This window comes from Nicotiana sylvestris, chromosome 5 (assembly GCF_000393655.2).
Source record: "Nicotiana sylvestris chromosome 5, ASM39365v2, whole genome shotgun sequence".
In the NCBI taxonomy this organism is placed as follows: Eukaryota; Viridiplantae; Streptophyta; class Magnoliopsida; order Solanales; family Solanaceae; genus Nicotiana; species Nicotiana sylvestris.
The window spans coordinates 27777378-27799248 of record NC_091061.1 but is presented as its reverse complement, the minus strand read 5'-3'; the positions used below and the strand labels follow the sequence as shown (position 1 = coordinate 27799248).

At 38.3% G+C, this 21871-nt stretch overlaps 1 protein-coding gene across 1 annotated transcript; it reads left to right on the top strand.

Annotated features, from left to right (window-relative positions):
• Positions 1-12238: 12238 nt before the first annotated feature.
• Positions 12239-16821, top strand: LOC138868425 (uncharacterized). Its single transcript, XM_070145978.1, has 2 exons — positions 12239-12884; positions 16799-16821. The coding sequence occupies exons 1-2, from the start codon at positions 12239-12241 to the stop codon at positions 16819-16821; spliced, it is 669 nt and encodes a 222-aa protein (XP_070002079.1).
• Positions 16822-21871: the final 5050 nt, after the last annotated feature.

Below are 21871 nucleotides of genomic sequence, written 5' to 3'. Positions count from 1 at the left end.
TTTGATCCATTTAAAAAAAATTATCCAACTTATTTTTAGTGGATAATATGGATGAATAACTGTTTTTTTTAAATCATTTTGCCACCACTACTACCTGTGGATATCCAAATATCTAAGGAATGTCCCCCAAGATTTTGAAGTGGCTGCATTGTTCGTTCATTTTGATGAATAACGAATCTCTCCTACTTCACTTTGGCGTGCTTATTTGACTATAAAATTCCTATTCACTAGACTAGAACATTAGGGGTGTTCAAATCGAACCGAAAATCGCATCAAATCGATTAAAAAATTTGGTTATGTTTGGTTTGATATCAAGTAAAAAAAAATCGAACCAAACCGAAAATATATACTCCCTCCATTTCAATTTATGTGAACTTATTTCCTTTTTAGTCCGTGCCAAAAAGAATGACCTCTTTCCCTATTTGGAAACAATTTACTTTTATGCAATGATTTATAGTCACACAAAATATATGTGCTTCATTTTACACCACAAGTTCAAAAGTCTTCTCTCTCTTCTTAAACTCCGTGCCTAGTCAAATGGGTTCACATAAATTGAAACGGAGGGAGTACTAATTTTTATATATACTTTTAAGACTTTATATAGAATTTTCTTTAAAAAATGTCAAAATGTTTGGGATCCTCCCGTGGAATGTGATATTTAATATATCTATGAAGTGCGTTATTTTTATTTACTTTAAATAATGGGTTGTATCATCACTTTCTTATCAAGTGTTATTGAAATGCGTCAATCTCTTTGTTCTTTCATATTCATATGTAAAGATATGTTAAATCTTATATCTTTTTCAAATTTGAAATGATATTTAATAATTTTAAAATTAAATAGAGCATATCATTATTTAAGTTTCATATTGATTTTTATGTTTAATTATTAAATTCGATCGGTTAACCTTGAAAACATACATCAACGGAAAATTATTATTAGACGGCTAAAAAATAACTATCACGTGTTATTAAAAAAATTCTCCCATAAGAATATTTTAATAGATCATATGTTTGTTAGTTTTTTCAATCTTTACTAAACATATATTCACTTATTAAAACTTTATCTATAACATACACAAATTAAGATTGAAATAATATTAATGTAACAAAAAACTCGAAAAATCTAAAAAAGTTGATAAAATCGAATCAATCCAAACCGATATAGTTAATTTGATAAAAATCGAACCAATCTGGTCCATGTACACCCGTCTAGAAGTACTACTACTAGTTTCGGATTCGCCCACAAAATGCGACTGTGATGTGCAAATGACGTGCACTGTACCACCGAAAGCCGAAATGCATTTAGCTTAATTATAGCTTAAGGTAATAGAGTAATTAATAAGGCTAGCTAGCCAATATACTTAAAGATGTTTACTATCTGTTAGTAGTATAATTTATTGATAATTTTGCTTATCGCGAGTTAATTTGATTCATTTTTAAGCAAAATTGGATTGTATTAACCCAATATTTTGAATTAAAATTTAGATATTCAGAAATTATATAAAAAATAATATAGGTTGTAATTCTTCCCATGTTAATATGATGAAAAAATATATCTTAAAATATTAGTCAAAATTTATATAGTTTGAATCTTAAAAAACGAAAGTGCCACATAAATTGAACAGATGAATAGTTGATTTGCATTCCACGCTATGCCAGATAGGTTTCACACATTCAGAAAATGGTGGGCGAGGCAGAAAGGTAGCCGTCAGAGCTAACCTTAAGTTGGCGAATACCTTTTTTGCCATAGTTCGGACAAGAGTATCACGAGTTTGAATACCATTAATATTAATTCTGAACAGATTGGAAGTTAGTTTTAAGGTTTCAAATATGTTTTTGTTGATGGTAATGGAAGTTGCTATAGAGATTTTGGTAAGTTTTGGTTATGAGATTTTGGTGTAGGGCTGTAATATTGTATTTTTATTACAAGGAGAAAGAAGAAGTGGAGAATAAATGTACTATACTATTGTTTACCCTAAAAATTGGATAACAATTAAACTTATAATGTGATTTTAAGGATATGTGATTTCACCTAATATCAATTGATAAACATAAAGATAAGTGATGCAAATTGACAATAATATAAACAAATCAGTGTTTGGACAGAACCCTCGAGATTGGACACCCTCGAGCTAGTTATGCAAGAATAGTTAAGGGCACAATAAGCTGATGAACAAGAAAGTAAACTGAGAAATATTATATTACTTTAATATTCGTGAATGTAGGTGTTTACAAAATGATTGGGGCCTTCTTTATATAGCAGATGAGTCCTAGTTATGGTACAATTCTATTTACGGAAGTAAATCCCATGATTAACTAGGTAACTGCCCTTGATTTGATCTGTTCCAAGATAGACGCCATGATCTCCGGCCAATCACGGATATCTTGCTTTCCCGTTACTGCGCTTTGCTTGAAGTCTGTCATATTTGGTCTCGATCACTGCTGGCCTCGATCTCGATAGGCATTTCGATCTTCGAATTGGCTATATGTCTTCGTGCTCTGATATGATTCATTACGAGGCTGACCCTCGATCCAATTCCGTGCTCTCGATCAAATAGCAAAATCGGGTAGGCCCGATGTTAACCGTATACAGATAGTCCCCTCGTTTCTTGGAGTGTAATGAGAAGAAACGAATTGATCCTACGATTTTGTACCTCGATCCATCATGACGTCATCCTTGTGAGGTAAGTGACGTAAGCGACCGAAACGTCCCGTCGGTTCAGTTCCAAAATCATTAATGAGTGTCAGTTGGCGGTCGCCCACTAGTGCCTTTGAACAGTCGCTGTGAATTTTTAAATAGGTCTTCTTCTCACTTCCTCAAACTTTACTTTGGATTTCTCTAATACCAATCTTCAAAATTTCTTTGTGTTCTTCAAGTTTATCTGCAAATCTTTAAAGTTTTCCTCACCTTCTAAGACTTCTCGTTCCACTCCGTTACCAAACCTTATCCTCTTCTCTTTTCTTTACACAAAAATGGCGAAAACATCAAAAACTGTTCCCCGGAAAGAAAAAGCCTATTCGTCGCGACCAGTAGGTGATAAAACGCCGATGGACCCACGCCCTGAGGAGTGTGTTCCCGAGGGAGGGTGCGATCTCACTTTCGACTTCAGAATTGAGAAAACCTCCTCCATCCCCGGTCGGTGTGAACCCATGTCGAGATACATATGCTCGATAACTGAAAGAGACCTCGAGCAGGTCAAGAAAGACTGCAACTGGGACAAGAAAGAGGTGGTGGTCCCGACCCCTGAGGAAGATATCACTACCCACGTGAATGGGTTCCTAAGTGTTTACACTTTCCCTTTCATGCTGGGACCTGTTAACCTTGTCATCCTCGATTTCTTCCGCTAGTACCAAATAACCCTCGATCAGATCCACCCTTCCTTTGGCGGATTGTCCTTTTGTTTCGGTTTTTTTCGAACAAAAAGAAAGGGATGCCTTTCACCCTTGATCATCTCATCAGACTATACAGGCCCCATCTTTTCCGAGGCGGACTGATAAAGCTCCAGTGTCGAGCTATCAAGGTATTGTTCTCGAGTATAGACGAGGACAAGGACAGAGTGTGGATGGATCGATTTGTCCGAGTGAAGACTTCCGACCTAATTTCGCCCGAGAAGATGCCATTTCTTGAGAAGTGGAACATGAAGCGTAAGTTTGATCCTTCCTCCAGCTTTTTATTTACCATTTTGTTTCCTTTACTTCCTTGTACTAACATCCCTTTATGTGATATAGCGGTTGCTTGGATGCCCGACATGATTCCAAACCTCGAGAGTTGGGTTCGGACCCTAGCCTCAGCCTCTTCGTACGCTGAGCACTCATGGAACGACTTAGCAAGGGGCCGATGGGAGGCTAAAAATCACAGTAATCCTTCCCTTTTATGTACCTAATGGCCTTAAAACATTTTTCTTTTAAACTTACCTAGCTCCCTCTTGTGCAGGCCTGGTTAAACTGTTATGAGGCCTCCGTCCGGGGAGGAGGAGGTTTCACCCCCGGTCCTGAAGCTTTCGAAGGAGAAGAAGAGGAAAAGTATCTCGCCCTCCGATACTCCAAAGCCTAAGAAGAGAAAGGCTCGCAAGTCGAAGAAAGACACTGCCGCTGCCTGGAGACGTAGCCCAAAAACTACGAGATGAAGAAGAGGAGAAAGAATATGTTGACTATGAGCTGGTGGCTCGAAAGAGGGGGAGCGTCGAATCTTCAAAGGCAGCTGAGCTGGTGATGGTCGAGGAGGCTCATCTTCGAACCGAGGAGATCTCTGAAGATGGTCTGAGCAAAGTCCCCGAGTCATCGTAGGCTGAAGATGTCTCCTGCCGTGACAAATAATTGGCAAATGTGCTTGTCCGACGTGACGAACAATCGACGGTTGTTCCTGAAGGGTCCAGTTCCGAGGCCCTCTGAAAAGGAGAGAGAGCCCTAATTGTCTTGCTTGGGGCAATCAATATTGATTATTCGCCGCCCATTCCCATATTTTCTGAGGGGCAAATTTAGGAGGCACAGGATTTGGAGACCCCCGATGTGGGAATGACACACGAAGGGGATGACTTATTCCGTGGCTGCTTTATGGGGGTCGATGATGTTTTCGATCTGGATGCATCGATCATTTTCGATGAGGCTCAGCAACTCCTGAACCAGTTAGACTCCAGCCCCCGTTATTAGTTTTACGTTTGCCTTCATTTCCTTTTGCCTGATTTCCTTTCTTTCTCCATAGGCCATGACATTTCATCGTGAAGCATTTTCCAAATCCCGAGCTGAGCTGAAACGGCATGAGGCTGACCTCAAAAGGCTCACGGAGGAGAGAGATTACCTCAAACTCTTCAGTGGGCAAAAAGAAAAGGAGATCAAGGACCTCTGAGCTGAACTAGCCAAAGCTCACAAACAGCAGACTGACTTGATCGAACAGGTAATGAGGAATTTTTTTAGAAGTTTGGTGTGTCGATTCAGGGGTGGCGACTAATACTTAGATCCTGCTGGTTCAGCAGAACGCCAAAAAGATCGAGCAGCTTCGCGAGGAGGCCAAAATGAAAGAGGCAGAGACTTTGGGGTGGAAGCAGAACATGGACCGCCTCGCCTCGGAGAAAGATACTGCTTGAGCCCAGCTATCTTTGGCTGAGCATCAACTCCAAAGCATGAAGGAGGAGAGCTTGGCCCGAGCCAATAAAATTGAGGAGCTCGAGACTCGATTGGTCGTCAATCTTGCAAAGGCCACATCTGAGGCAGGAAGAATAAAGGCTGAAGCTGAGGCGATGGTGGCCATCTATCGAGCTGATGCTGAAGCTGCTCAAGTTCGAGCAAAGACAGCGGCTGATACAGCCTAGACTCGATCATACTGGGTCGTTGAGCATACCAAGTTTCAGTCTCGAAGAGAGATTCTCGAGGAGATTCATGCTCGTATCTTCGACCTTGCCGCCGATATCGAGAATGCGAAAATACTTGAGGCCAATGCTAGAGCGCTGCTTTCCTCTGATGATGATGACTCCGGGAGCGCAAGTGGATCGGAGAGCGGATAAGATGAAGATGAGGCACTAAGATTTTTTTTCTTTTTTTTGGATTTTTTGTGTAAGACTTTGAGTGGTCTTTGTAAATATTTTTGCATATATGAAAAATCCCTTTTCTTTCCGATTTGTCTCTGATTTCTGTTTTCCTTTGTCTTATGATAATTCTTACACACTTTAGATCTTGTGAGAATTTTGACTCATTTCGTTGCCTTGTGAAAATTTTTGTCGAAATCAGATTGGTATAGTATTTATAATCGAGTGAGTACTCGCTCAAACTCGGAGTAGAAAAATCCGTTAGGTTTCAGTTGAGCGAGGGTGGATCCTCGAACCCAATAATATATTGGTCCTTAGGCTCTTGAATCGGGCCGACATGGCCATAAAAGAGTGGCATTTTTTCCCTTTTCCGGCTTAAAAAGTTTTAATTATATAATGAATTATTATGCCTTAGCACAAGATAAATATGTACCCATTAGGATTCAGTGTTATCGAAAAGCTGCATTATGCCTTAGCATAAGTTTGTTCGAGAGTTCGAATAATTTTGTACCTCTTATGGTTTTTGAGGGTTGATGTTATAGAAACCCTTTGTAACATTGCCGAGAGTAGCCTTTTCTAATCGGTTTTACGAAAATATTCGAAGGCCTGTTTGATTACAGAATTCGGACGTCTCTGAACCGTGTTAGTTCGGTCGTAGCCTTTAACTTGAGATTTTTCCTTCGGACTTGTTTCTCGATTATACTTCGAACTTATTCAAAGTGTCAGTCCCCGAGTGGGGTGGACGTGGCCTATAAAATCGAAGATTTTCTTTTTAAGATCTTATAATTTTGTAGTTTAATAATTTGAGCATGCCGATTTTCAGACAGCAGTCCCCGAGTACAGGGTTAATTGCTCGAGCTTTAGCAGCGATTAGCTCTTGAGCCAGTTTCCGCAATAGATTGTAAGTATGAAATTGTAAAGTAGAAATTTCACTAAGGCATGGTGTAGACATGTGATTTTTGACCCTCCCCAAGATTTTTCATATTTTAGCATATAAATGTTTAGTTTAGGCCTAATATCGCTATTTTAATTAGTTTTGACCCCTTTACTCTATTTTCTCACAAAAAATAAAAATTAAAAAAAATAGTTTCATTAAGGTTTTGTAGTCTTTTTTAATCTTGAAAAATACCAAAAAAATAGGTTTGCTTTAAATGGTTAGTGTTATTTTAATAGTTATTTTCTTAAGTAAGATGAAGTAGTATTTTTAATAGTTATCTTGTTTGCTATATTATTTTTACATACAAAAAGGAGGAGGGAATAGAATTAATTTTTTTGGACTAATTTAGTCTTGCTTGTAGCCCAATTAAACCAAACTCTTAGCATATTAACTCAAAAGCCCAAACCTAGATACCCCTTTAGCATAATATACAAGAAAAATCAAAATAAAAAACCTAGACCTAGACTTTAGCACATCAGCCGTTTTTTACATGGAAGGGACTCTTCATCTTCTTTAGAGAAAACCCTAGAGAACCTAATCTTGAAGACCAAGCAGCCACGAGAGATACAACTCTAAAAAAAACCTAGCACCAGCAGTTCCGGCCAATCCCCCGAACCCTAGAACTTCTACACCTCGCCCAAATGACCCTTCAACTCCTCCTACACAGAACCAGCGAGAACGGACCCTCTCATCTCTCTTGATCTCTGAGAGCAACGAGCAGTAGAATACCATCCCCAATAGAGAACGACCTCCCTCCCTCGTTGCACTTTCGTTCTGTTCTATCTCGCCAACGAGCTGGCCAAAATCCAACAGGCTTTCATGGAGGTCGTTCCAAAGCTCCAAGAAGAAGCAACAGCCGTCGTCTAAACCTCCAACCAACGATAGCCGCTCCCTCACCACAAATAGCCCGAAGCAGCTCCAAACCACCAGTAACTGTCATAGCATCCGTTGGCTTCATTGTTTGGTTTAATTCGATTTTTCGGCGAGTATTGTTCTTCATCTCCTTCTCCGACAGCCATTGCTAATCCAACTGATCCTGTTCTTGGCTTCTAGATATGGTCGGTTTTACATTTTTTGGCGATTTCCATTAAAACGGGTGGAGAGTGTTGTTTGAGTTGAGTTTTGCCGGTTCGAGGTTCGGATCAATAGCTCGTTTGTTTTGATTTGCTGTTTTCTTGAGATCTTACTTCATTGATTCATGGCAGAAAATACGCAGCAATAAGGTTCATTTTCCTTTCCGATATTGTTCTTCTCGCTAATGTTTTGGATCGTTTTGTATTGATTTAATTTGTATGATTGGGATGATTTTTGTTCTTAGTTTTCTGTATTGGGACATTACTCTTGTTGATTACGTTTCCTCCTAGTCCATTACTGTAATTTTCTTAGCAAATTATATTGTTAGTCTCAATAATAATTTAGTTTTTCTTTCTCTATTTTGAGTAGTTTCCTTGGTAAGCAATTATCTGAAATTAGCTTTTAGGATAATGAATAATGAATCTCGTAGTTTACTTTAGACACGTAATTAAAGCATCACAACTATGAGTATGGTTCCCGTAGCGTGGTTGTGATACTTAATCTCAAATTAGCTTTAAATATGAATATCTGTAGTTGAATGCATTTCGTTTAAAATAAATTGAGGTGCGCCATACACAAACAAAATCCATATTCTATGGCCCTCATATTGGTTATCTTAACTAGTGTAAAAATGTCTTGAATTTTCGTAGTTTGCTTTAGGTGTGTTAATTAAATAATTATCATAGCTACGGGTACGGTTCCCGTGACGTGATCGTGACACTTAATTTCTAAAAATCTGGGGTACATTTATGTGACCCGGCCACAATTTAATCTTGTTAATAAAATAAACATATTGTAGATCGTTGGTACGGTTCCCATGACAAGATTCGCAATGTCTAATTAAATAAATATTAGTATAATAACTGAATAATTAAAAGCGGTTTAAAAGGAATAAAATGCACATAGGTTTAAAAATATTTTAAAATTAGACAAATAGGTCAATAATAATAGTTGAGCGACCGTGCTAAAACCACGGAACCCGTGAATGCCTAACACCTTCTCCCGAGTTAACAGAATTCCTTACCCGAATTTCTGTGTTCGCAGACCATAAATAAGAGTCAAACTTCCTCGATTCGGGATTTTAAACCGATGACTTGGGACACCATAAATTATCCCAAGTGGATACTCTGAACTTAAATAAATAAATAAATCCCATTTCGATTGTCACTTAAATTGGAAAAAACTCCCTTATACCCTTTCCGGGGGTAAGAAAAAGGAGGTGTGACAGCTCTGGCGACTCTGCTGGGGATAAGAACCCAGAATCTCTGGTTCAGGGTTCAAGAATTCGAGCTTAGAATAATTGTTATATTTGGTTTTTAATGATTATCTGATTTTTATCACATGCTTGGGCCTAATGTGCTAAATGTTGCTTTTTACCGCTTTGATATTATCTGAACTGTATATAAACTGCTACGAAACCCTTCTCTTCTCATCTTCGGGGATGTGTACGCTAGCGTGACTCCTTTTCTGTTAGTGTCATACCTTAAATTAGAAAGAGGCTCGGACAAGTTATAAAGCCGGATGGCCTTTTGGTTCCCGGTACGTAGCCCCCTCCCCCCGGCTCGAGTTGTCCGCTCGGGTACACAAGTCTAGAAAAATATAACCACGTTTTAAACCTAGAATAACTCAGCCTCATCCCGGATCCCTAGTAAGAACGCTTGTTTAATCCGTCTAGGACAGGTGTACCCAAAATAACAGACTATCTTGATGCATCTTTGTGCTACATGTTGCATTTCTTCAAGGGTAAAAAGGTCATTTGGCGTACCAATGATAGTTGAGGGAAAATGAGAAAAGAAAAAAATGAGAAAGAAAAGAGGGTGAAGTGTGAAAATAAAGCAAGTAGGGCCTAGTTATGTTTTTCTTTTACATTTTTTTAAGAAAAAGACAAAAAATGAACATGAAAAGAAAAATCCAAAAAGATTTTGCATTTCCCTTTATTTTTCAAAAAAAAAAAGACAAAAATATATTTTCTCTAAGTTATTTATTAATTTTATTTCTCGACCGTATCTGATCTTACCGAACTACACATATCTGATTCTCGTCTTTCGGAGCGGGATACGTAGGCAACCCACATAGGGTTCTGTCTTCTTAGTGAGTCTTAGGTCCTTGGCTTAGCGGGGTCTTAGCCAAATCTTGCATGTCTAGTCAATTTTGGCCACATTGGTCATTTTGCAAAATAGGGCTATTTTCACAAAGTGGTTTGTTTAACTGTGTTTGGAGAGTCTCCAATCTGCAATTAGGTGTCTCTTTACTTTAGAGTCCATCCTTGTCAAATTTGCATGTCTACCGCTTTTGGCTGCATAGGCCGTTTTGCAAAATAGGGCTATTTTCGCAAAAGTGGTTCAATTAACCCATGTCTTAGAGTCCTAGGTCCACAACAAGGTGTCCTCTATGTTTAAGGCCCATTCTGTTGAATTTTCATGCTTAGCCGTTTTTTTGGCCACATTGGCCATTTCTACAAAATCAGTCATTTCTGCAAAAGTAATTTTTCCATGTCTTAGAGGTCACCTTTGTTGAGTTTGCACTTGACCACATAGACTATTTTGCACAATTATGTCTTGTATGTGTCCAACAAGAAGAGTTATTGTCTCACATAGCGTTCTAGGTCTTTAACTTTATTTGGTCTTAGTTTTCTCATATAGGTGTGGATTTATTTATCAGAATTCGAGCATGATAGATACCCCGGGACCATCCAGTCAGGATCGCTCATTTAGGAGTTGCTTAAATAGATTTTTTAAATTTTTATTTTTTATGTTTTGAGTCTGTTTTTCTTTTTATGTCGTCTTTTACCTTATAGCTTTGTACAATAATGTCGAGTCTTTTGTTATTGTATAATCTATTTTGTATTTGAAAAAGTGTGGTATAACTCAAAAATCCAAAAAAAAAAGAAATTTTGCATTTTATATTTCCGTTAGAAGTTTTCTTTAGAATACTAATTCTAGAAATGAAAAAAAAAAGAATTTATTTGAGGTGGTTTTCCTTAGGAAATAAAACAAATTGCTTCTACATTTTCTTTAGTTATTAAGACTAAAAATTCACACACAAAAAAAAGAATTTTCTTTTAGTACATCTTTAAAAGTTTTCTTTAAGACATTAATTCCGAAAATCCAAAAAGATTTTCTTTTGAGGTTCTTCTTTGAGAAATTAATGAAAAATGAATTTTAATTTTTATTTTATTTTTACTAGAACTTTAGGAAATTGTACATAAAAGAATAAAATAACATACTTTATTCTTTGGTTTATTTTCAGAGTTTCTCCCTTAATTAAAAATTGAAATCCAAAAACATTTTTTTTATCTTGTTCATTTCCTATTTCGAAATCTTTCCTCAGGATATCAAACGAAAATTCAAAATATATTTCTTTGTTTTATTTTTTAGATTTTCTTTCTAAAAAAAAGAATCAAAAAAATATTTTCTCTTCTAGGATTTTTCCTTAATAATTTCTCATAGTATATTTTTTTTTAAAAAAAAAAAAGAAAAAAAAATATATGCTCATTAAGCTTGAGTTTAGAATAAGTTATAGAACATTAAATATAGAAAATTAAAAAAAAGGATTTGCTTCTTTTGGTTCTCTTTTCTCATCAGAGTAGTCATTAAGGTAAAAAGAAAAGAAAAAGAGAACGTTAGTTTGTTTACTTTATTCTCGATCTTCCCGAACTACGCAAAGATCTGATTCATGCGGCGTCATGATACGTAGGCAACCTACATAGGGTTCGATCGAATCATTTTTTTATTTTTATTAAAAGAAAAGGGAAAAAAGAAGGAAACACAAAAAAAAAAGGTGAAATTATGGGATGTGAGAAATGAGAGGAAAGAAAAGAGTGATAATTAGAAGAAGAAAAAAGAGGAAGGAAAATGAGCAAGCCAAGAAGTGCTAGAAAAGAAAAGAAAAGAGGAGATTGAAATGAATAAAATTGCGATGATGCCAAGTGACCTTGTGACCCTCGAAGTTATTCTGGAACCGTTAATTGTTGCTAGGTGCATTACATGCAATGTGATATTTTTAGCTGTTAAATGTCCTAATGCTAACAGGATGACCCCATTTTGTTCTTTTTGTTATCTTCATTGAGAAGAAGGGTGGTTGGTTTGTGGTTCTTAAACTGGTAACTCTTCCATACAATACAAGGTCAAAGAGCAAGGTAGCCATGACTAGCAAAGACTTGAACACGAGAGTTGTTGGCCCGTCGAGGGAGTTTGTGGAGTCGGAGTCTGAATTGAAAGAGGAGGTCCAAAGGGTGAAACAACAAATGTCAGAAATGTATCAGTCTTGGATCAGGGGGCATCATCCACTTTCATTCCCCACTAACTACACTGAAAACCCTGCAACTATCCACCACTATCACAAGCCTAGGTTCCTACTGCTATTAATATCTCCCCACAACCTTTTCACACTCCACCCCTCAAAAGCACATCATATCCCGCTCCTTTGGCCACTCATGCTCTTGTAGCTCCTCCTCCAACTACGTTTCCTCGATCCTCTAACGATACTGTGTTCAAAGTCTCCGATGCCCAACACTATGCCCCATAACCAACTTTCAAAGTCTCGGATCCATATTCTCACACTTCTCATTTTGAGGCTCCCAATGAAACTAAAAAACCTACTAAGACAGTGGAGCAAGATGAGATATCCAGGAAGGTAAAAATCTTAGAGCAGTCTTTAAAAAACATGCAAGGGATATGGAGCCAGATGAGCGTGGCTTACAATGACTTGTGTTTGTTTCCTGACATCCAACTGCCTGATGCCAAAGTTTGATTTGTATGACGGGCACGGAGATCCCGTGGCCGTTTTGAGAGGTTACTGCACTAAGATGAGAGGCGCTGGTAGGAAAGACAAATTATTGATGATGTATTTCAGTCAGAGTCTGAGTGGGGCAGCTCTGGAGTGGTACACTCGCCAAGACGTTAGCAAGTGGTACGCATGGGACGATATGGCTCAGGTCTTTGCCCGGCACTTTCAGTACAATATAAAAATTGTCCCGGATCGCATGTGCCTCACCAAGATAGAAAAGAAGCCTAACAAAAGCTTTAGAAAATACGGGCTTAGATGGAGAGAGCAAGCGGCCAGAGTCAATCCCCCGATGGAAGAAAAAGAGATGGTTGAGTACTTTTTTCAAGCTCAAGAGCTAACTTACTTTGGGCATTTGATCACGGATATAGGTAGGCCTTTTAATGATGTGGTAAAAATAGGAGAAATGGTAGAAGATGGGTTGAAGTCGAGCAAGATTATGAGTTATTATGCTTTGAAAGCAACAACACAAGCAATTCAGAATGACAAAGGAAGCTTGTTGGGTCAGAAGGAACACGATGATGTTGCCATGGTTGTTTTAGAGTCACGACATGGTCCAAAGGGTCCGCCTCATCAATATACCCATCCTCAACCCCAACCCCAAACTTATGCCCGAGCTCCACATAATCCACCTCATTATTATCCTCCGAACAATGTCCGGTCATCTGTCCAACCACCAGATCACTCCCTATGGCGAGCGCCAGCACCGCATAATGCATTCTTGACTTCACAACATTTTCGAGCACCCAACAACCCTAGAAAATAGGTGCAGGGAGGGAAACAAAGGCAAAGAAATAGTTTCACGCCAATCGGGGAGTCCTACACAAACTTGTTTGAAAAGTTGAAGCATTCTGGCCTAATTGAGCCGCTCCTCGGCTATACTCCAGACCCATATGCAAAAGGTTTTGATCCTTCTATACGATGCATGTATCACTCTAATGTCCAAGGGCATAACATTGAAGATTATCGTGCTTTGAAAAGGGAAATAGAAAGAATGATTCAAGAAGGGGTAATTGTGATTAAGGACAGTGACATGGAGCATGCGAATCCTCTTGGGAACTTGTTGACTGAAGTTAATGATATTGAAGTTGTTAATGGTCTTGGAAATATTGATGTGGAACCTAGTGGCTAAGATGTCGTGCTTGGTAATTGGAAAGACGCTCCATCTTTTGGCTAGCTGGGGAGGAATCTTGGTGGTTTATTTTGTTGTCATTTCTATTGTCCGGGTTATTTTCAGGGTTGTAATCCGGATATTGTCTTGTGACTCAAACCCTTCTATCATTTTATTTCGCCTAGTTTGTTTAGTCGTAATAGCTCGTTTAGTATTGTTTGGTTTTGTTCCAGGATTGTAACCCCAACTTATTTTACTTGTTTTATTGTTCAAACCCTTTCACCATCTGTCTAATGCAATTTCCTGTTTTTTGTTATTTCTAGTCAGTGTTTGTTTAGTTCTCTTTCCCTTTTATAGTTCTTCTCCTGCTGACTCTAGTGACATGGCATGCACGAGTAATTCTCAGCCTGGTCTTAAAAGTTAGTTTAGTCATGTAGCAATGAAACAATTTTGAAGATGATAGGGACATTTGAGGGAAATAAGTAAAGGCATTGTGAGATCACTTCAAGCCCGAATTGTATGAAACTGGGGCAGATAGAACATAAAGAAACACTATTGAAACGCATCCTGCCGCATCACGTTGAAGCCAAAGGCAAGTTTGCCCCAAATTGGCAGGGGCCGTTCGTGGTAATGAGAGTGTTGTCCAATGGTGCTTTGTATTTAACAGATGTAGAAGGAAAATGTGTGGATATGGTCATCAATTCTGATGCAGTCAAAAGATATTATGTATGATTTCTTTGGTTTGTTTAATTGTGTTGTTTGTATTTGGTATGCTTTGAAGATTGGAATGACGAAGGCATTTTATTCTGTTATCTAAACACTTTATTCTTTGTTACCCCTTTGAGCCTTATTTATTTTCTTTCATATCCCTCTTTTGGAATCAGAAGCAGAGTTTAGAAATATGATACACGAAAAAAGGAGAGAAAAGAAAAAAAAGAAAAAGAGAAAAAGAGAAAGAAAAAATGAAAAAAAAGAGTAAAGAAAAGAAAAGAAAAGAGAAAAAGAAAAAAAGAGAGAAAAGTACAAAACAAAGCAATTCCTATGACATGAACTACGTTCGACCTGATTTCTTTTAAGGATACATAGGCAGCCTCACGGTTCGGTCCCATCAAAATAAAATTTTAAAAGTCCCAAAGAAAAGAAACTGGGACAGAAGTTGTGGTTGTCGCAAGAGATCTGATTCTAAAAGTTATAATTTTGAGCTCTTTTAAGCTGTTTTTGAGCCTTTATGATACCCTTTGTTTCTAATCCTATCCAAAAGCCTACACTACGGTCCAAAGAAAGACCTTCCGATCAATCTTTGAGTAGTGCCAAGTCAAGCTTGTTAGAGGTATGTTCTCCTCAGGGGCGACACTCCGTTCTACAAAAGGAAAGCAAAAATGAGAGAGCCTTGTCAGTGAAAATCTTCACAGGCACCATAAGGCGACGGTAAGTTGAGGGAAAGAACAAAATAAGAGAGGCTTGATGGTAAAAACCCTTCGGGCATTACAAGTCGAATAAGGACCATGAATCAGATAGGATAATCGGAGCATTGAAGCCGAGTTTCACGACTCAGAGGTACAACAGGAGTTGAATATTAGACTTGCTTGACATATTAGGCCACTTAATCAAAATGTGCATGTCATGGTCATTAGAGTTGGTGCCCACATCTGATAAGTTTCTACTTTATAATTTTCTTGTTAGGTATCATCTCTTTCCATTGTCCCTTACTTTGTTCCTTTTGTCTTGTTTACTTCCTCTTCTTGAGTCTGTTTGGTCAAAACAAGTGAGAAATGACTTCAAAATTTGCCACCAACTTTCCAATTGCACAAAACGGGATCTGGCTAGCACATCAAAGCGACATAAGTCAGGAAAGAGCAGTATACGCACTGAATGGATAACAATCGACGTGCTTTGGGATTCATGAGAAATGCAAAGGTTGGGTAAATGTCAATTCATGAGCGAAATGCAACAGATAGAAGGTATAGAGTTTGAATGAATCAGAAGTATTTTCTATGATAAGGGTGATAGATAAAGTGGTTAGTCAATAAACAGTCAAGGTCTTTCAAGTTGAAATCAAGGTTATCATGGCAAGTGAAGGAGCAATCGCCCGCAAAGTCAAGGCTACAAACCAACCACCATATTTAAACTCACAAGTTTTCTTTGTCTGAAACAGGATGAAATCTATGTTCTTATCAAAGCTTGGAAGCTTAAATTTTTCAGGTGTAATGCCCCAGTTCTGCTTACGCAAAGGCTATTGAGAAGATCACACATCACCCCTAGGAGAAACACGTCCAAGTCTGGGGTTTTCAAGTTATATTTTGTTGTAGGAGATGCACTTCCTAAATTGAGTTCACCCTTAGGAGATGCACTTCCTAGCCTGAGTTTTTAAGGTTATATTTTTCTTAGGAGACGCACTTCTTAAATTAAGATTTTTTACCATTAGGAGGCACACTTCCTAGTTTAGATCATATGAGTTTTAGTTACTGAAGTTTTCACCCCTAGGAGACGCACTTCCTAGTCTTGGTCATTTAAATTCACCCCTAGGAGACGCACGTCCTAGTTGGAGTCATTGAAATTTTACCCATTAGGAGACGCACTTCCTAGCAGGGATCTTTTAGATTATACTATTTAGGAGACACACTTCCTAGATTTGGTCATTTAAATTCATTCCTAGGAGACGCACTTCCTAGCTTGAGTCATTGATGTTTCACCCCTAGGAGACACACTTCCTAATCTGGGTCTTTCAGGTTATATTTTTGTTTCATGAGACGCACTTCCTAAATTGAGTTTCACCCCTAGGAGACGCACTTCCTAGTATAGGTATTTCAGGATACACTTTCAGGAGACGCACTTTCTAAATTGAGTTTCACCCCTAGGAGACGCACTTCCTAAATTGAGTTTCACCCCTAGGAAACGCACTTCCTAGTCTGGGTCTTTCAGGATACACTTTCAGGAGACGCACTTCCTAAATTGAGATTTCACCCCTAGGAGACGCACTTGCTAGTCTGGGTTGTTCAGGATATACTTTTAGGAGATGCACTTCCTAAATTGAGATTTTACCCCTAGGAGACGCACTTCCTAGTGTGAGTCATACAAGTTTTACCCCTAGGAGATGCACTTTCTAGTTTGGTTCATTCAAGTTTCACCCATGGGGGACACACTTCCTGATATGGGGCATTCAATTTTTATTTTTAGCAGATGCATTTGCTGGTCAAAGTTTCTTGGTTTTACTCACAGGAGACGCACATCCTAGTCTAGTCTTTAGTTTACTCTCATCATTGCATCAATAGTATAAGTAGTTTACAATATTGCTAACAACTCACAAATCTTCCTAGTGCAAACTAGGGCAGAAAATTTTGTTTGTTTTGTTTGTTTTGATTGCAGGAACCCACATGGAGAACAAGTGAACATAGAAAGTTCAGCAATCAGGCGCCCACCTGAAGAACAAGGGAAGACAGTTCAAGTTTCAAGGGAAAGCAGTTCCGAGAGAACACAGAAAGTTTCAGCAATCAGGTGCCCACCTAGAAAACAAGGGAGGACAGTTCAAGTTTCAAGGGAAGACAGTGCAAGTTTCAAGGGAAAGCAGTTCCGAGGGAACACAGAAAGTTTCAGCAATCAGCACCCACCTGGAGAACAAGGGAAGACAGTTCAAGTTTCAAGGGAAAACGATTCAAGTTTCGAAGGAAGACAGTTCAAGTTTTGTCAATCAAGCACCCGCCTAGAAAACAAGGGAATTCACTTCAGAATGCAATTCAAGTCAGCAACAAAAGAAGCTCACAGCAAGAATGTGAGTCAGCAGTCCGAGATGATCAACGAAAGTTAGTCACAATCCAGAATAAAAAAAGGCAAGAAGTGAATCCAAATGCAGAAGTTGATGAAAGATGTGAGCTACTCAAGACATGACTGAAGTCACAAGCACGGTATGTCCGGTTTTGATCTGAAAAGCTGAAGAAGAATGGACTAGCACCTGCAACTAGCAAACATCAGGGTTCAAATCCAAAGTCTGCATGAAGAACCATTCAAGACTCAAGATCAAGCTTCAGAAGACTTATAGATAGGAATCTTGTAACTCATAGTTGACAGGCTTAGTTAGTATTTTTTTTATGTAATAACAGGATCGCGGACCGGAACCTCGACGGAATGACACCTCGATTGGCTCTCCACCTCGGTACTCCATCACTCTTTCTAATTCTGAACTACACGTGGCCTGATTCCTTTATATCCAAGGGCATGTAGGCAGCTCAGATACCAGGGCTCGGTCACATTCTCTTCCTTTCTCTTAGTTTTTGGTCTCCCTAAATAAGGGTCGGGTCAAAAAACCTGTCTAGTCGTTCTTTGTCTTAAAATACTTCGTATTTCCAGTCAAAGAGGGGCAGCTGTAGACATGTGATTTTTGACCCTCCCCAAGATTTTTCATATTTTAGCATGTAAATGTTTATTTTAGGCCTAATATCGCTATTTTAATTAGTTTTGACCCTTTTACTTTATTTTATCACAAAAAATGAAAATTACAAAAAACAATAGTTTCATTAAGGTTTTGTAGTCATTTTAATCTTGAAAAATACCAAACAAATAGGTTTGTTTTAAACGGTTAGTGTTATTTTAATAGTTATTTTCTTAAGTAAGATTAAGTAGTATTTTTAATAGTTATCTTGTTTGCTATATTATTTTTACATACAAAAAGGAGGAGGGAATAGAATTAATTTTTTTGGACTAATTTAGTCTTGCTTGTAGCCCAATTAAACCAATCTCTTATCCCATTAACTCAAAAGCCCAAACCTAGACACCCCTTTAGCATAATATGCAAGAAAAATAAAAATAAAAACCCTAGACCTAGACTTTAGCACATCAGTCGTTTTTTACATGGAAGAGACTCTTCATCTTCCTTAGAGAAAACCCTAGAAGACCTAATCTTGAAGACCAAGCAACCATGAGAGATACAACTCTAAAAAAAACCTAGCACCAGCCGTTCCGGCCAACCTCCCTTCCCCGAACACTAGAACTTTTACACCTCGCCCAAACGACCCTTGAACTCCTCCTACACAAAACCAGCGAGAACGGACCCTCTCATCTCTCTCGATATTTGAGAGCAACGAGTATTAGAATAGCATCCCCAATAAAGAACGACCTCCCTCCCTCGTTGCACTTTCGTTCTGTTCTATCTCGCCAACGAGCTGGCCAAAATCCAACAGGCTTTCATGGAGGTCGTTCAAAATCTCCAAGAAGAAGCAACAGCCATCGTCCAAACCTCTAACCAGCGATAGCCGCTCCCTCGCCACAAACAGCCCGAAGCAGCTCCAAACCGCCAGTAACTGTCATAGCGTCCGTTGGTTTCATTGTTTGGTTTAATTTGATTTTCCGGCGAGTATTGTTCTTCATCTCCTTCTCCGGCAGCCATTGCTAATCCAACTGACCATGTTCTTGGATTCTAGATCTGGCCGGTTTTACATGTTTCGGCGATTTTCATTAAAACGGGTGGAGTTTTGTTTGAGTCGAGTTTTGCCGGTTTGAGGTTCGGATCAATAGCTCGTTTGTTTTGATTTGCTGTTTTCTTGAGATCTTACTCCATTGATTCATGGCGGAAAATACATAGCAATAAGGTTCATTTTCCTTTCCGATATTGTTCTTCTCGCTAATGTTTGTATCGTTTTATATTGATTTAATTTGTATGATTGGGATGATTTTTGTTCTTAGTTTTCTATATTGGGACATTACTCTTGTCGATTACGTTTCCTCTTAGCCCATTACTGTAATTTTCTTAGCAAATTATATAGTTAGTCTCATTAATAATCCAGTGTTTCTTTCTCTATTTTGAGTAGTTTCCTTGGTTAACAATTATCTGAAATTAGCTTTTAGGATAATGAATAATGAATCTCATAATTTGCTTTAGACACGTAATTAAATCATCACAACTACGGGTATGGTTCCCGAGGCGTGGTTGTGATACTTAATCTCAAATTAGCTTTAAATATGAATATTCGTAGTTGAGTGCATTTCGTTTAAAATAAATTGAGGTTCGCCATACACAATTAAAATCCATAATCTATGGTCCTCACATTGGTTATCTTAACTAGTGTAAAAATGCCTTGACTTTTCGTAGTTTGCTTTAGGCGCGTTAATTAAATAATTGTCATAACTACGGGTACAGTTCCCCTGAGGTGGTCGTGACACTTAATTTCTAAAAACCCGAGGGTACATTTATGTGACCCGGCCATAATTTAATCTTGTTAATAAAATAAACATGTTGTAGATCATGGGTACGGTTTCCGTGACATGATTGGCAATGTGTAATTAAATAAATATTAGTGTAATAATTGGATAATTAAAAGCGGTTTAAAAGGAATACAATGCACATAGGTTTAAAAATGTTTTAAAATTAGACAAATAGGCCAATAATAATAGTTGAGCGACCGTGCCAAAACCACAGAACCCGGGAATGCCTAACACCTTCTCCCAGGTTAATAGAATTCCTTACCCGAATTTCTGTGTTCGTAGACCATAAATAAGAGTCAAACTTCCTCGATTCGGGATTTTAAACCGGTGACTTGGGACATCATAAATTATCCCAAGTGGCGACTCTGAACTTAAATAAATAAATAAATCTCGTTTCGATTGTTACTTAAATCGGAAAAACTTCCTTATACCCCTTCCGGGGATAGGAAAAAGGAGGTGTGATACATGGAACATTTGGTAGGGAAAAGATACTTCTTTCAAGAGATCGTTCATGCATACATGTTTTGCCATTAGGGCTCGAGTAACCTACACGGGCACGGTTCATTCAACTGTTTGACCCTTTACAAAATTTGACTATCGAGACCCTATCAACACGAAGTATATTCCTTGAAAACATAACATCCGAGAGTGATTCCCCCCAGTATTCGAGGTTGATTGTTGAGAAGCCTCGGATACTGTTAAATTACTCTAAGTTAGCACAAATAATGGTTGACTCGTTAAAAATCTTGCCAAAAAAACCCATTTGGGATAAAAACCGATCGAAGGGAAAAAGAGTGCAACGCGTGCTTTCAGACCTAAAGACTTCGTTTTTGGAGAGAACTTTGACGTCTTCAACTAAACACCTGCAATAAGTTAATATAAAATACAAATGAAAAGGGGAGAAAACCATACCCTAGCAATAATATCTCTTGAGGAGTGATATGTTCCAATTATTTGGCAATTATTCGTTGTTTATCGTGCCAAGTTTATAAGACCCTTTTCCGACGATACCGAGGACTTGATACGGTCCCTCCCAATTTGGACCAAGCTTTCCCTCATTTGGATCTCGAGTGTTGATGGTGACTTTTCTTATAACTAAGTCCCCAATTTTGAAGTGTCAAAGATTGGTTCTTCGATTCTAGTATCTTTCGATTCGCTGTTTCTGGGCAGCCATTCAAATGAGGGCAACTTTCCGTTTTTTGTCTAACTACTCGAGGCTTGTGTTCATAGCCCCGTGATTTGATTCTTCTGTTATGTATCTGTTGATACCCAATTTTTCCCTACATATTTTCAAAATGACATATATGTGCATATATAAGCACCCCAAAGGGTTTTGGAATTTTTAACAATTTTAAACCAATTTATGGCCTATTTTTACACCATAAAATCCCATAATTATTCCCAAAGCTTGCCATTTTGGAGAATAATTTATTTCATTCTCATATTTACATCAAAATATAGTCGGCATAATTTTTGCATATTTTTACAAATTCATTTGGTATTTTTAAAACTAAATTGCATATAATTGCAATACTAGCCTCTTTAAGATTTAATAGCATTTTATAATTACAAAATTGATCCCAATATTTTTGAATTAATATTTATATATTATTAGTTGACTCAGTGCCTTCAATTTGGTTTTAAAACATCTTTTACTATTTTTATAAAATCAAAAGGGAAAACTGCTATTGCAATCATGGCCTCAATTTCTTTCAATTATAGCCTATCTTGACCCCCCAATTGACCTCAAATTAGGCCCCAAATCGGAGACCCAATTCAATTTTTTTACCCGTCTTGTCCGACCCGCACGTTTGTATCTTCAGATCCTAGTTGTTGATCATTTTGATCAACGGCCCACATCTCTCCTTTCCTTTTTAATTTCAAACGACCTAACCCTATCTCTCATTTCTCTTCAACCGCCGCCCTCAAACACTCCCTTTCTCTCAAACGCTCTCTAACACTCGAAACCCTAATCGCCTCCTCGTCTTCTCCGACAAATTCTCGCCGGAGTCCATGGCTTCTTAGGCCATGGACGACCTATGCTCACCTCCCTTCACCCCCAAATCATGGTTGTTCGAGATTTCGAGGTTCGACCTCAATGAGGTCTGTTCAGATCCTCCGCCGATTTGTGTTCCTGTGGCTTCTCCGGCTCCGTTCCGACGTGTTCGAGCCTCAAGAGCCTAGATAAGGCTCAAATATACTCCAGGCCAGATCCTTTCCAAGCCTTCTCGTTTCTAGAGTTTC